General features: G+C 39.6%; 1 protein-coding gene and 1 long non-coding RNA gene across 2 annotated transcripts; one reads left to right on the top strand and one right to left on the bottom strand.

The window, feature by feature from the left end:
• Positions 1-1,864: 1,864 nt before the first annotated feature.
• LOC145803094 (uncharacterized) lies at positions 1,865-3,579 on the bottom strand. Its single transcript, XR_014345196.1, has 2 exons — positions 3,442-3,579; positions 1,865-3,245 (listed from the first exon to the last, which is right to left on the bottom strand). It is a non-coding gene; the product is annotated as an uncharacterized LOC145803094 (long non-coding RNA).
• A 6,961-nt stretch (positions 3,580-10,540) lies between these two features.
• Positions 10,541-12,566, top strand: LOC145802235 (uncharacterized). Its single transcript, XM_082894917.1, has 2 exons — positions 10,541-10,589; positions 11,893-12,566. The coding sequence occupies exons 1-2, from the start codon at positions 10,541-10,543 to the stop codon at positions 12,564-12,566; spliced, it is 723 nt and encodes a 240-aa protein (XP_082751043.1).
• The last annotated feature ends 523 nt before the right edge of the window (positions 12,567-13,089 follow it).

Genomic DNA, 13,089 nt, shown 5'->3' with positions numbered 1-13,089 from the left:
TTCATATTAACCCAAATCGAAAAAGTTAGAAAGTATGTAACATATGAGTCAAACAATCTAAGACTGTTCATCAGAACATATTATTATTTTATCCATATTGGATCCAATTGAATCCGCAATGACATGTAGGTTAAAGCTGGCACCTTCGTAAAACCCTAAAGACAGAAGGGTTGACGGACATTTTTATGCATTCAACAATACCCACAGCTAATCTACCCGCAATATAAATCTCAATGTTTTCAATACCAATAGGATCAAACATGCTTCCTCTACTAGGGGCAATTGTGTAAACCACCCTGGTACATTATCAATCCTTTCCACTATGTAATGATCCTTACCATCTCCAATAAAAAAACAACTGTAGATCATCCATTCTATTATTCTACAAAATAAGGTATAGTTGAATACCATATTGAACCAATGACACCGTATCGAAATCATCATCACCCAACAACCCATGTAAGTGGAATGATCTCAACCCTCCAATACAGCCGGTGAAACAGTAGCTTAATACAGCTCAAATTCATTGCTCCCACATTCAACTACACTATGTATGACATCCAACCAGATGACCTCTTGTGCTCCATCATTATCTCACCATCATTGGCCAACTCTAAAATATGGTTCTTTACCCTGCACAACCAGAGAATCTCAAAATGTTGATAGGGCGTCTTCATCCAAATCCCAAAGTAGATCTGGTAAATAAACATGATCTCTGTACACCACATTCAAATAAAATGTAACCCTAGTGTTCTGAAGAAGGACCCAACCGGCCATGATCGAAAAATCAGTCAATGAAAGACTTTCAAATTCATACACACAATTCAATGGAAAACTTCCAAATTCATACACACAATTATTCTCTTGCGTGATTGTGTTGAAAAACTAAATATAGAAGGGAAGACTCCCAAGCACATAGCTAGAATGTTTTATAGAGGTTCCCCTTGTTCCAGGAAAGGAAACTTCGGTCCTTTAAAAGACAGGACTTTGCTCTTGTAGTAACTAAACACATGGTTGTTAACTCTCACATGACTTTTGATTGTCGTAGTAATTAAACATCTAGTTATTAACTCTCATATGACTTTTGATTGTCATTTGTGCAGGAGCTGAAGTCTTGTGTTGCAATAGACAAAAAATAAAAAGCTTTGTGAAGCAGCTGGAAGCTTCCAATAGAAGCCCTTCTCGGTTGATTTGAACACCAACAACAATATAGTAGCATGGTTTATTGAACCCGTTGATCTAAACACCAACAGTAATGTAGTAGCACGGTCATTGAACCCTATGCAGATTCATAATACAGTGCACTAATAGCACGGTCTATTTCAACGATACACTTGAGGCAAGAAGTTCTTGAACACCAGATTTCCCCATCTGCAATTGGAAATTATGCAAGGACAATGACATTTTCCATCAATCTTTCCAATTCTAAGAATAATGCATTCAACACAACCATTACAAATTTTGAGGGTTGAGAAATCGCCAACTGCTTGTTTGACAGTTGAAGGCCAAACCTCTATTTTGTGTTGTTAGACATTGACTTGGAAGTTGAAACAACTTGGTTTCTGAACAAAAACAGTAGATAAACGCCCAATAGCAAATCTCCAATCACAAAAAGCCAATTTAGAAGCACATAATAAATATTTGATGGTCCAGTCCAATGAGCTAAGTTCAAGAGACAATTGACTTCAGTGTTTTTCTTTGACAGAAAGTTTTCAATATTATTACTTTTGCTACTTTCCACTTTTTTGGGTCCCAAAAAGTGTTATATGATATTCGTTAATATTTATAGAATTCATATAACCTACGGCCCAACACAAGAATTTTAACAGATAAATATATATATATATTTTTTTTTTGGATCGACAAAAAAAAAAAGTAGCTTTATTGATGAATAATGAAACACGGCATACATCAATAAAAAGGTTGGATGCACAAGCATCAACACAAAACAAAATGATCCCAACTAGATTGGCACAATAAAGTATGCCCAATCATCTACAAGCATCACATCAAGTTGGTGAGCGACCAACCAAAAGCAAAAAAGAACGACCACAAATAAACGTAAAAAAGAACAAAACCAATGCAGGCCCCCCAAGCTGCCATTCCTTGTACTAGGTACATTCCATTCATCAGCAAATAAATGTAAACACACTCTTTATCAGCAACCCTTCAATTCCTTAGTAGCAGCAAATACACACCTCAGCCATAGCAGCAAGAGCCAATAGCAGCCTCTGTTTCACCAAAAAGTAATCCCATACCAGCAGAGCACTCCAAAACTTATCAAACCCTTTACGCCCAATCCAATCTTTAGCATCATCTATTGTTTCTCCTAACCAAAATAAAAATTAAGGACAACATCATCACATTAGCCCCAAACAGAACCAACTTAAACAGGCATTCAGAGGCACAATGATAGCTAATCCTAACAATATAACTACTCCAACACTGATGGCATCTTAGCTCTCCCAATTTCAAATTAGCCTAGAAAATTACATGAACTTGATTAGATCGACAAGTTCCCCCCCAATTCGGTTGTGTATTATTGAACAAATATTGGTTCCTCAATTTCCACACTGACCATAACACAGCAAACAGTATTGCCTTCCACACCACTTTCTTTGCTTTCCTGAACTTCCAACTCTGCCACCAAACCACGAGACAATTGACTGAACAAGGTACCACCCAGACCAGACCCCACCAATTCACAATCACAGACCACACCTTCCAAACATTTCTGCACCAAAGCAGCACATGTTAGGATGACTCTACTTCCTCCCCGCAGAAACAACACAATCCCTCCTCTTGAGTACTTATAATCCCCTATCTTATCAACCTCTCTGCCGATTTGATTATGCCACACCAAGCCAGCCACCCGAAAAATCTCACTCGTTGAGGAGCTACATTTTTCCAAACTAAATTTACTCCTTCCTCCTTTGGTCCCAATGATAACTCGTAGCACTTATACAGTGATGCAACTGAGAACATACTACTTGAATCAGCTGCCCATTTTAAAACATCCAAACACCCCTGCCTAATTAATGGAGCCTTCTGTAATTTCAGCTGTAATCTAGACTCCTCCTCTTCCAATGAATTGAAAACCATTTCGCAAAATCAAAGCTCAAAAGCAAGTCGATTGTTCAAAACCAAACTTAAAACGTTATATATATAACGTGCATGAATTGACATGGTTTTCGCTTCCAAAACATTATCAATAGAGATGTTTGGCACAAAAACATGTTGAATTCCTACAACAAAGTTTAGATAAGTACATGAATGTGAGAATTCTTTAGAAATAACTTCAAAATGCCATGAAATATGCATGCATGTATGTATTCATTCTTAATTCTATCTTCTAAGCTCAATTCTCATTTTTAAACACTTAAGCCTCTTGAATTCATACACTAATGTATTGAATACTAAGTTTAAGAGCATGATTCTTACCTAGAGTTCCCAATGCTAGAATTCTAGTAATTTCTTGCTTGATTCCTCCAATTCCCTTTCAATTGTCTAGCAATTTCCTTCTTTTCTTCTCTTTTGATCTCAATTTCTTCCTCTCTCTCTCTGTCTCACGTTTTTGAGTTCAAGTAGATGAAGAAGGTGTATGTATGTAAGTTGTAGAGGGATGAAAATTAACCCATGTGAGGTGGGTCCACCCAATACCTATATGGAAATAGAATTAAGGTAATAAAATAATATCTTGCAATGTAACTTGCCCAAGTTGGTCTGACATACATGTAGCAGATAAGTTTTGGGCTATACAAGTGGCTTATTTTTATTGGACCAAATAGGTGGTTTAAGCTCATTGGACAAAATGAGTGACAGGTTTGCCTATATAAAGAGATGTAATGTTCATCTCCGGGGAGGAGATATACCTAAACTATTCTATTTACTTATTCTGTTCATCTCCGGTCGGGAGGCACTAACTGTTTATTCTTTTTACAGATTCAGAACGGTGTGACTCAATTCTTTGTTAATCTCTCGACTAATATATGGGGACAATTTTTGCCTCCATAATTGGCGCCATCTGTGAGAATGAAAGAGATTAATTAAGAAAATGACAAAACACCGTTTTGAATTAATGGTTATAATAAATCATTGTTGCAAATATAATATATTTTCTTACTAACATATGATTTGCTTTTTCAAGTTTTAATAATTATAAATGAATATGTATATTTGAATGGTGGAAATACCATGTTTTGATCTGCTGTATATATGAAGGTAAAAAATCTGTTTTGCACAAATACTAATATATTGTTGGGTATACCTCCTTATTGGAGTGTGGGACCCAATTGGTTTATTAAAAGAGTTTTAATTTGGCTTGGTTTAGTATAATATATTTTTATATATTATATTTGAGGAAACCCAATCCAATTTGAATACAATTAGATTTGATTTCAAAACTCTAAATTCACAATATATATATATATTGTTTAGTGTGTGCCGTAGGTGGTGAGATAGATTGAAAATCAATTAGTGGAATTAAATTGGTGATGGTGTGTGTTGGCTGCCGAATTAACACACTGCTTCGGTAACAGTGCTTGACATTGGTGGAGTTATTTCATTCGGTTTGTTGCTGTTTGGAGCATAGTTTTGGTTCGTTATTTTGGGTCTTCTTCAACTTTGGTTCAGAAGATTTGGTTCATCTATTTGGTGAGGTCTTTCCTCTTATTTATTTGTGATTATTTGGAATTCACCTAAGGGTGATTTTTGTGAGATCATTAGTGTCTCGTTTGTAATCGTTTGGAACTTATTTGGTTGATAGTGGAATCGGATTTCGATCCCGTGGACGTACCTCACATTGAGGGAACCACGTAAAAATTCTTGTGTTGCCATTGATTTAATTTTTCCGCATTAGTTTTTATTCCCATTGATTGATTTACTTGTGGGGAATCACATCGATTTTCCCTAACAACTGGTATCAGAGCTTACGGTTTATTTGGGTCTATTTATTTGTGTAAATCAATGGAGGGGAATGTGGGTCGTATGTCTAGCTTCAATGGAAGCAATTGGGTAACTTGGAAAACTAAAATGGAGGACCTATTATTTTGTAAAGATTTATATGGACCCATTGAGGGTGATTCTGGCAAACCCGAGGGTATGAAAGATGATGAATGGAATAGGCTTAATCGAAAAGCTGTTGGAGTTATCCGTCAATGGATTGATGACAGTGTGTTTCATCATGTTGCTACTGAAACTTCAGCACATGATTTATGGAAAAAATTAGAGGGCCTTTATGATAGGAAATCAGCCACAAATAAAGCTTTTCTGTTTCGTAAGTTGGTTAATTTAAAATATAAAGAGGGCAGCCCTATTCCGGAACATCTAAATGAAATAAAGAGTATTGTTAACCAACTTGCCTCTATGAAAATTATTTTTGATGATGAGTTGCAGGCTTTGATGCTACTTAGTTCTTTGCCCGAAAGTTGGGAGACTTTGGTTGTGACCGTCAGTAATTCAGCGCCCGATGGAGTTGTCACAATGGGCCAAGTCACTAGTAGCCTGTTGAATGAAGAAACTAGAAGAAAATCAGCGGGTTCCTCTCATTCGGAAGCATTCGTTGTGAGAGGCCGAAGCAAAACAAGGGGGAGAAGTAAGACTCCTCATGGTCGTGATCAAAGCCGTGACAAGTCAAAAGATGGTTCTTTTTCAAAGAAAGATATTGAGTGCTATTATTGCCATGAGAAAGGGCACATGAAGCGAGAATGCCGAAAGCTCAAGAATAAGGAGAAAAGGCGTGATAAAAGTGTGGATAAGAAGCAAGAAGACACAACAGCAGTTACTACCAATGGTGATCTCATGGTCGTTTGTGAAGATGATTGTATCAATTTTGTGGGCCAAGAGAGCAATTGGGTGATTGATTCCGGTGCTTCTTTTCATGTGACTTCTCGAGTTGATTTCTTCACTACCTACACCGAAGGAGATTATGGTTTTGTTCGAATGGGTAATGAAGGTTTGTCCAAGATTATTGGCATGGGTAATGTTTGCTTGGAAACAAATTTGGGTTGCAAGTTGTTGCTTAAAGATGTGAGGCATGTGCCCGACATTCGTCTCAATTTGATCTCTACTGGGAAGCTAGATGATGAAGGCTTCAACAACAAATTTGGTGATGGAATATGGAAGCTCACAAAGGGTTCCTTGGTGGTGGCTAAGTGTAAGAAGACTCATACACTTTATTCGATGCAAGGAAAAATTTGTAAAGGTGTTGTCAATACACTTGAAGAAGATACTTCTACTGAATTATGGCACAAGCGGCTTGGCCATATGAGTGAAAAGGGGCTGCAAGTATTGTTCAAGAAAGAGCTTCTACCCGGTTTGAAAGGTACACATCTTAAAACTTGTGTTCATTGTTTGGCGGGTAAACAACATAGAGTTTCTTTTCATAAAAATGTTGCTTCTAAAAAAGAAAATGTTTTAGAGTTGATTCATTCGGATGTTTGTGGTCCTTTAAAAGTTAGAACACATAGTGGTGCACTTTATTTTGTTACTTTCATTGATGATTATTCAAGGAAAGTTTGGGCTTTTCTACTAAAAACTAAAGATCAAGTTCTAGAAGTATTTAAGCATTTTCAGGCCATAGTTGAAAGAGAAACAGGGCAGAAATTGAAGTGCATCCGATCAGACAATGGTGGTGAATACATTGGGCCATTTGATGAGTATTGTCGCAGCCAAGGTATTCGGCACCAAAAGACAGTTAAGAAGACTCCTCAACAAAATGGAGTTGCCGAGAGAATGAACCGCACCATTGTGGAAAGAACAAGGTGTTTGCTTTCACAAGCTAAATTGCCAAGATCCTTTTGGGGTGAGGCATTGAAGACAGCGGTTGACTTGATCAATTTGTCTCCTTCCTATCCATTGAATGGTGATGTTCCAGAAAGAGTTTGGACCGGTAAAGATATATCTTATGAGCACTTGAGAGTGTTTGGTTGCCGAGCTTTTGTTCACATTCCAAAAGATGAGAGGTCCAAGCTTGATAGCAAGTCAAGACAATGTATTTTTCTTGGCTATGGGCGTGATGAATTTGGTTATAGATTGTGGGATCCGGTCAACACGAAAGTCATTCGAAGCCGTGATGTTGTGTTTCTTGAAGACCAAACAATTGAAGACTTTGGCAAAGGTGATCAACCGGAGCCAAAAACTAGTGATCTCATTGACATGGACCTATCTCCTTCATCTTCAGTTGATGATGAAAATGGGGGAGATGTGCAGCCACCTATTGAAGATGTGGAGGATGATGCTAATCCTAATGAAGTTGAGCCAGAAATTGAGGAAGAGCATCCAACTCAAGTACCGTCACCACAACTTGAGTTGAGGAAATCTACAAGGGACCGACAACCTTCAAGAAAGTATCCTCCCAATGAATTTGTGTTGATTTCTGATCAAGGGGAGCCTGAGAGCTACCAAGAAGCAATTGAGCATGCAAAGAAAGGTGATTGGAAAAAGGCCATGGAAGAGGAGATGAATTCCTTAGTTGAAAATCACACTTATGATTTAGTGAAGTTGCCTAAGGGGAGGAAAATTCTGAAAAATAAGTGGGTCTTCAAATTGAAGAATGATGGCAAGAATCTGAGGTACAAGGCACGTCTTGTTGTGAAAGGCTTTGGGCAAAAGAAAGGTATTGATTTTGATGAGATTTTCTCGCCAGTTGTGAAGATGTCTTCTATTCGGGTTGTACTTGGCATGGCTGCAAGTATGAACCTTGAAGTTGAGCAACTTGATGTTAAGACCGCATTTCTGCATGGTGATCTTGAAGAAGAAATTTACATGGAGCAACCGGAAGGCTTTGTGGAAAAAGGGAAAGAGAAATTTGTTTGCAAATTGAAGAAAAGTTTGTATGGTCTCAAGCAAGCCCCGCGGCAATGGTACAAAAAATTTGACTCTTTCATGATGAATAATGGTTTTTCCAAAACCACTTCGGACCATTGTGTGTTTGTGAAAAATTTTCCGGATGCTAAATTTATTATTCTTTTGCTTTATGTTGATGACATGTTAATTGTGGGTCAAGATTCTACCATGATAAACAGGTTGAAATTGGAGTTAAGCAAGTCTTTTGCTATGAAAGATTTGGGACCGGCAAAGCAAATTCTTGGTATGAAAATTGTTCGTGATCGCAAAGAGGGGCTGATTTGGTTATCTCAAGAAAGCTACATTGAGAAAATTCTTGAGAGGTTCAACATGGATAAAGCAAAGCCGGTTGGTTGTCCACTTGCGGGTCACTTCAAGCTTAGTTCGAATCAATGTCCTACAAGTGAGAAAGACAAGGAAGAGATGCAGAAAGTTCCTTATGCTTCAGCAGTTGGTTCTTTGATGTACGCCATGGTTTGTACAAGGCCGGATATTGCTCACGCAGTTGGTGTGGTGAGTCGGTTTCTCTCTAATCCGGGTAAAGAACATTGGGCAGCGGTAAAATGGATTCTAAGATATCTTCGAGGGACTTCGAAGGTGTGTTTGTGTTTTGGAGATGGTAAGCCGATGCTTGATGGGTTCACTGATTCTGACATGGCTGGTGATGTTGATTCTAGGAAATCTACTTCGGGGTATTTGATGACTTTTGCAAGGGGAGCTGTGGCATGGCAATCTAAATTACAAAAATGTGTTGCTCTCTCAACTACCGAAGCTGAATTTATTGCCATTACGGAAGCTTGCAAAGAAGAGTTATGGTTGAAGAAATTTTTGCAAGAGTTGGGTTTGAAGCAAGAAAAGTATGTGCTTTATTGTGATAGTCAAAGTGCTATTCACTTGAGTAAAAATTCTACTTTTCATTCGAGATCGAAACACATTGATGTGAGATACCATTGGATTCGTGATGTGTTAGATTCGAAATTGTTACAACTCGAAAAGGTTCACACAGATGATAATATTTCAGATATGTTGACAAAGACTTTGTCGAGAGACAAACATTTGAAGTGTCGAACTTTGGCGGGTATGGTTGATATCTCCACCTAAGTCGGTAGGGGGAGAATTGTTGGGTATACCTCCTTATTGGAGTGTGGGACCCAATTGGTTTATTAAAAGAGTTTTAATTTGGCTTGGTTTAGTATAATATATTTTTATATATTATATTTGAGGAAACCCAATCCAATTTGAATACAATTAGATTTGATTTCAAAACTCTAAATTCACAATATATATATATATTGTTTAGTGTGTGCCGTAGGTGGTGAGATAGATTGAAAATCAATTAGTGGAATTAAATTGGTGATGGTGTGTGTTGGCTGCCGAATTAACACACTGCTTCGGTAACAGTGCTTGACATTGGTGGAGTTATTTCATTCGGTTTGTTGCTGTTTGGAGCATAGTTTTGGTTCGTTATTTTGGGTCTTCTTCAACTTTGGTTCAGAAGATTTGGTTCATCTATTTGGTGAGGTCTTTCCTCTTATTTATTTGTGATTATTTGGAATTCACCTAAGGGTGATTTTTGTGAGATCATTAGTGTCTCGTTTGTAATCGTTTGGAACTTATTTGGTTGATAGTGGAATCGGATTTCGATCCCGTGGACGTACCTCACATTGAGGGAACCACGTAAAAATTCTTGTGTTGCCATTGATTTAATTTTTCCGCATTAGTTTTTATTCCCATTGATTGATTTACTTGTGGGGAATCACATCGATTTTCCCTAACATATTTGTGTGCCTTTCATAAATAACTTTATGATTTGTTTGGCTCAAGAATAAAATATTGTGGTTAGACCAAGGCTGGGCATTCACTCTCTCTCTCTATAGAAGTATTCTCAGCAAAGATAATAATCTGTGGTGATCGGCTACATATGAGGCATATATATATATCCAAACAGTTTGATCTGAGCCAACTTCAACTATCATGAATGGCTTAGGATATTTTCTAAAGCTTCTAATTCTATTTCCTAATATAATTTCATGAATTTATTATTTATGTAAGCTATGGAACTCCATTAAAAATTTTGCATAATATAATTTAAAAATATCTTGGTATGCTAATAGTTGGAAAAATAGACCGACGAAGCTCTTGGATAAGCTAAATACAAAGAAACGCTGACCAACTATTTCGGCATGCCAAAAAATCAGGAAAAGATGCCAATTAAGAGACTTCAGCAAGTCAAAAACCAAGCGGAATTGCTGACCAATTGTTTCGACACGCCAAAAAATCAAGAAAAGATGCCGATCAAGAGACTTCAGTAAGTCAAAAACCAAGAGGAATTGCCGACCAACTGTTTCAACACGCTAAAAGATCAGAAGTTGTGACCATAAGGTTTCGGCAAGCCAAAAGGCCAAAGTAAAGATATCAATCAAGTAATTCGGCAAGCCAAAGTTGCTGATCAAGTGTGGGGACATATTTTGAGAGTGACAACACGTGGCTAAGGTGATGTCGAAGTATCAGCCGAGGTGCCTCGTGGCGTAGTCATGACGCCGCGGTGCTCTCGGCTAGGCCGATGTTATCTACGAAGATATCAGAATTCGGGATATTCGAATAGAGGACAAGAGTCCTAGAATAGGGGAGGACCCTAGTCTGGATAAAGATAGAGCTCTTAGGGAGTTTATCTCTATCTAGTTAGGAGTCTCAGATGAGCATTGAGCCAAAGTCTATTAAAACTAGGCTTCTACAGGGATCAGGTTAGTGCTGGCTATAAAACTAAGGTACCCTCATGGGTCTAAGGTATGCTTTTTATGCTTTATCTAGTGAGTTAAGTACTATTGGTTATCTTTGAGAGATATTAATTACTGACTTGATCGTCGGAGTACCCTCGGGGTGGATGAACCACCACCGGATTCTTATCTTTCTGTGATAGGTTGTTTGGGCTTAATCTATTCTGCTGGTGCTCTCCTGCTGAGTTTCCCTGTTTGGTTGTGTGGTTAGAAATCAACACCCACAATTTGGCACTGTCTGTGGAAAACATAAAGAGAATAGCTGGCCAATGACGGGCAGAAAGAGAAGATTGGGGACGACATCCCAAGTGAGAGTGGTAAGAACGTCGATCCTAACGTGGAGGATGAGAACTGTAATGAAGAACCTCAGGACAAGAATCCCTGTGAAAAGGAAGTCGGCCAAGAGGGAGATGTACTGAAAAAAACAGGCCGAGGAGAGTATTACAACGAAAGCGACCTCCAGGTATGGAAGGATATGTGCCTAAGGAGGGACGGCAAGATGAAGGGAATGGCAAACAAATTGGCAGACCTACAATCGATTATCAACTTCATGATGCATAATAATGCCATGCAACCACCGTTTCCATTAGAGGACACGCCAATTCTAGCAGCCAAGAACAATGCCCCGAAAGGGGGGTAGAAAGCAGTCCCTGCAATCCCTCAGCATGACAGGGCAAGGGAGCATTCGCATCGGCCTTCGCGGGAGGTTGGGCGAGGAGAGTCGATGAGAGGAGAGTCTTAGAAGACACATCGTGTCAAGGGAAATTATGTCAAAGAACATCGGCATGTTCAGGGAAAGGAACTTTGTTTTGATATGATGAATGAAGAGAAGTCCAAGAGGACGCATAACGACACCGAGAGCAGTGCACTGAAAAGGTTGAAGTTCGTTGACAGCCGAACTCCTGGTCGGACTAAGGAGGATCTGAGGGACTAATTCCAGAGGAAAAGACAGAATGCCGAGGTCACATCCCCGGTCAAGCCGAGGACGTCGTTCCCAGTAGAACTGAATAGGTTTGAGGCCTCAAAAAGGTTCCATATGCCGAGGTTCTAGATATATTACGGTAAGTCCAATCCAAACTTTCACATCGGCTTGTGCCTAAATTTAATGGCACTGTACACTGGGAACGAGCCGCTGCTATGCAAGGTGTTCCCATCATCCTTTGGGGAAATCACGTCGGATTGGTTTCACAAGTTGCTGAAAGGAACTGTGAAGAGTTGGGAAGGCCTGGCTGAGATGCTTGTGGCCGGGTTTGTTACAAACAAATTGCAGTCGTTGAGGGTAAACTGCCTGATGGCTTTGAAATTGGCGAGGGTAAAAGCCTCAGGGCTTATGCCAAAAGGTATTATGAGGTATTTAACCGAATACCAAGGTGCAACCAGGAGTTGGCGGTCGTATCTTTTAAGAACGGCCTGGAGGATGACTACATACTTCAAAAGTCACTAGCGAAGACTCTACCAAAAAGTATGGAGGAGCTCATGGCCAGGATCGAGAAATATGCAAGAGCCAAAGAAGATACGCCAGGAACGAAGGCATCAAAGTGGAAGAAGAGGAATGACTCGCCGAAGCAAGGCCGAGGTAATAAAAATTTTAATAGACAAGAAACAAGGTTGAGGGCTGCACATGCAGTCACCACTGTGTTCCGAATCCCGGTTTATAAAGTCTTGGAAAGGATCAGGAACCAGCCGTATTATAGAGCGCCGGAGAGGATCCCTAGCGAACTTATGGAGAGAAGCCTGGGCAAGCACTGTGCCTACCACAATGAAGATAGACACCTGACGCAAGGTTGTATAGCCCTAAAGGCGCATTTGGAAGATCTGGTTAGACAAGGTTACTTAAGGGACCTAGTAGATGAAGTCAGAACGAGGGAAGAGCAGGCAAGGCTGCCCCAGGCACCGGTAGCACCACTTCTACCAGCACCACAACCGCAAGCAGACAGATCTTGAGTGATCAATGTGATTCACTCGAAGGTCAATGAGAACGAGGTACGTGGGGAGACTCAAAGAGAAAAGCACTTACAGCATGTGTATCAAGTCCAGGAAAAGAGGCCTAGAACAGACGAGTACCAGGGACCACTAGTGTCCTTTACGGAAGCCGACTTAGACATGGTGCAGAATCCACACAACGATGCTCTGGTGGTATCCCACAAGATTGGAGAATGCCAGGTAAGGCGCATTCTGATTGACCAAGGCAGCTTTTGTGACATCATGTATGTCAGATGTTACAAGGAGCTCGGCCTTCACTGAGATAATCTGGAGCAGTCCAACAATCCAATGGTCGGGTTCAATGGAACGCCGACATGGCCCCTAGGAGTAATAAATTTGGAGGTGCAGGTAGACACCAAGAAGGTAAGCACAAAGTTCACAGTAATTGACACCCCATCCCCTTACAATATTATCCTGGGAAGGCCATGTTTGCACGTAGTAAGGGTTGTTCCTTTAACACTGCACCAGCTGTTGCGGTTCCTAA

Source organism: Camellia sinensis, chromosome 11 (assembly GCF_055761805.1).
Source record: "Camellia sinensis isolate YWXY chromosome 11, ASM5576180v1, whole genome shotgun sequence".
Taxonomy (NCBI): Eukaryota; Viridiplantae; Streptophyta; class Magnoliopsida; order Ericales; family Theaceae; genus Camellia; species Camellia sinensis.
Note: the sequence above shows the minus strand (reverse complement) of the source record. Positions and strands in the feature narration are given on the sequence as shown.

Coding starts and splice junctions, on each gene's coding strand:
- LOC145802235 (XM_082894917.1), top strand. CDS start 10,541: ATGAGCATTGAGCCAAAGTCTATTAAAACTAGGCTTCTACAGGGATCA. Junction 10,590..11,892: donor TAGGCTTCTACAGGGATCAG/GTTAGTGCTGGC, acceptor AACAAATTGCAG/TCGTTGAGGGTAAACTGCCT.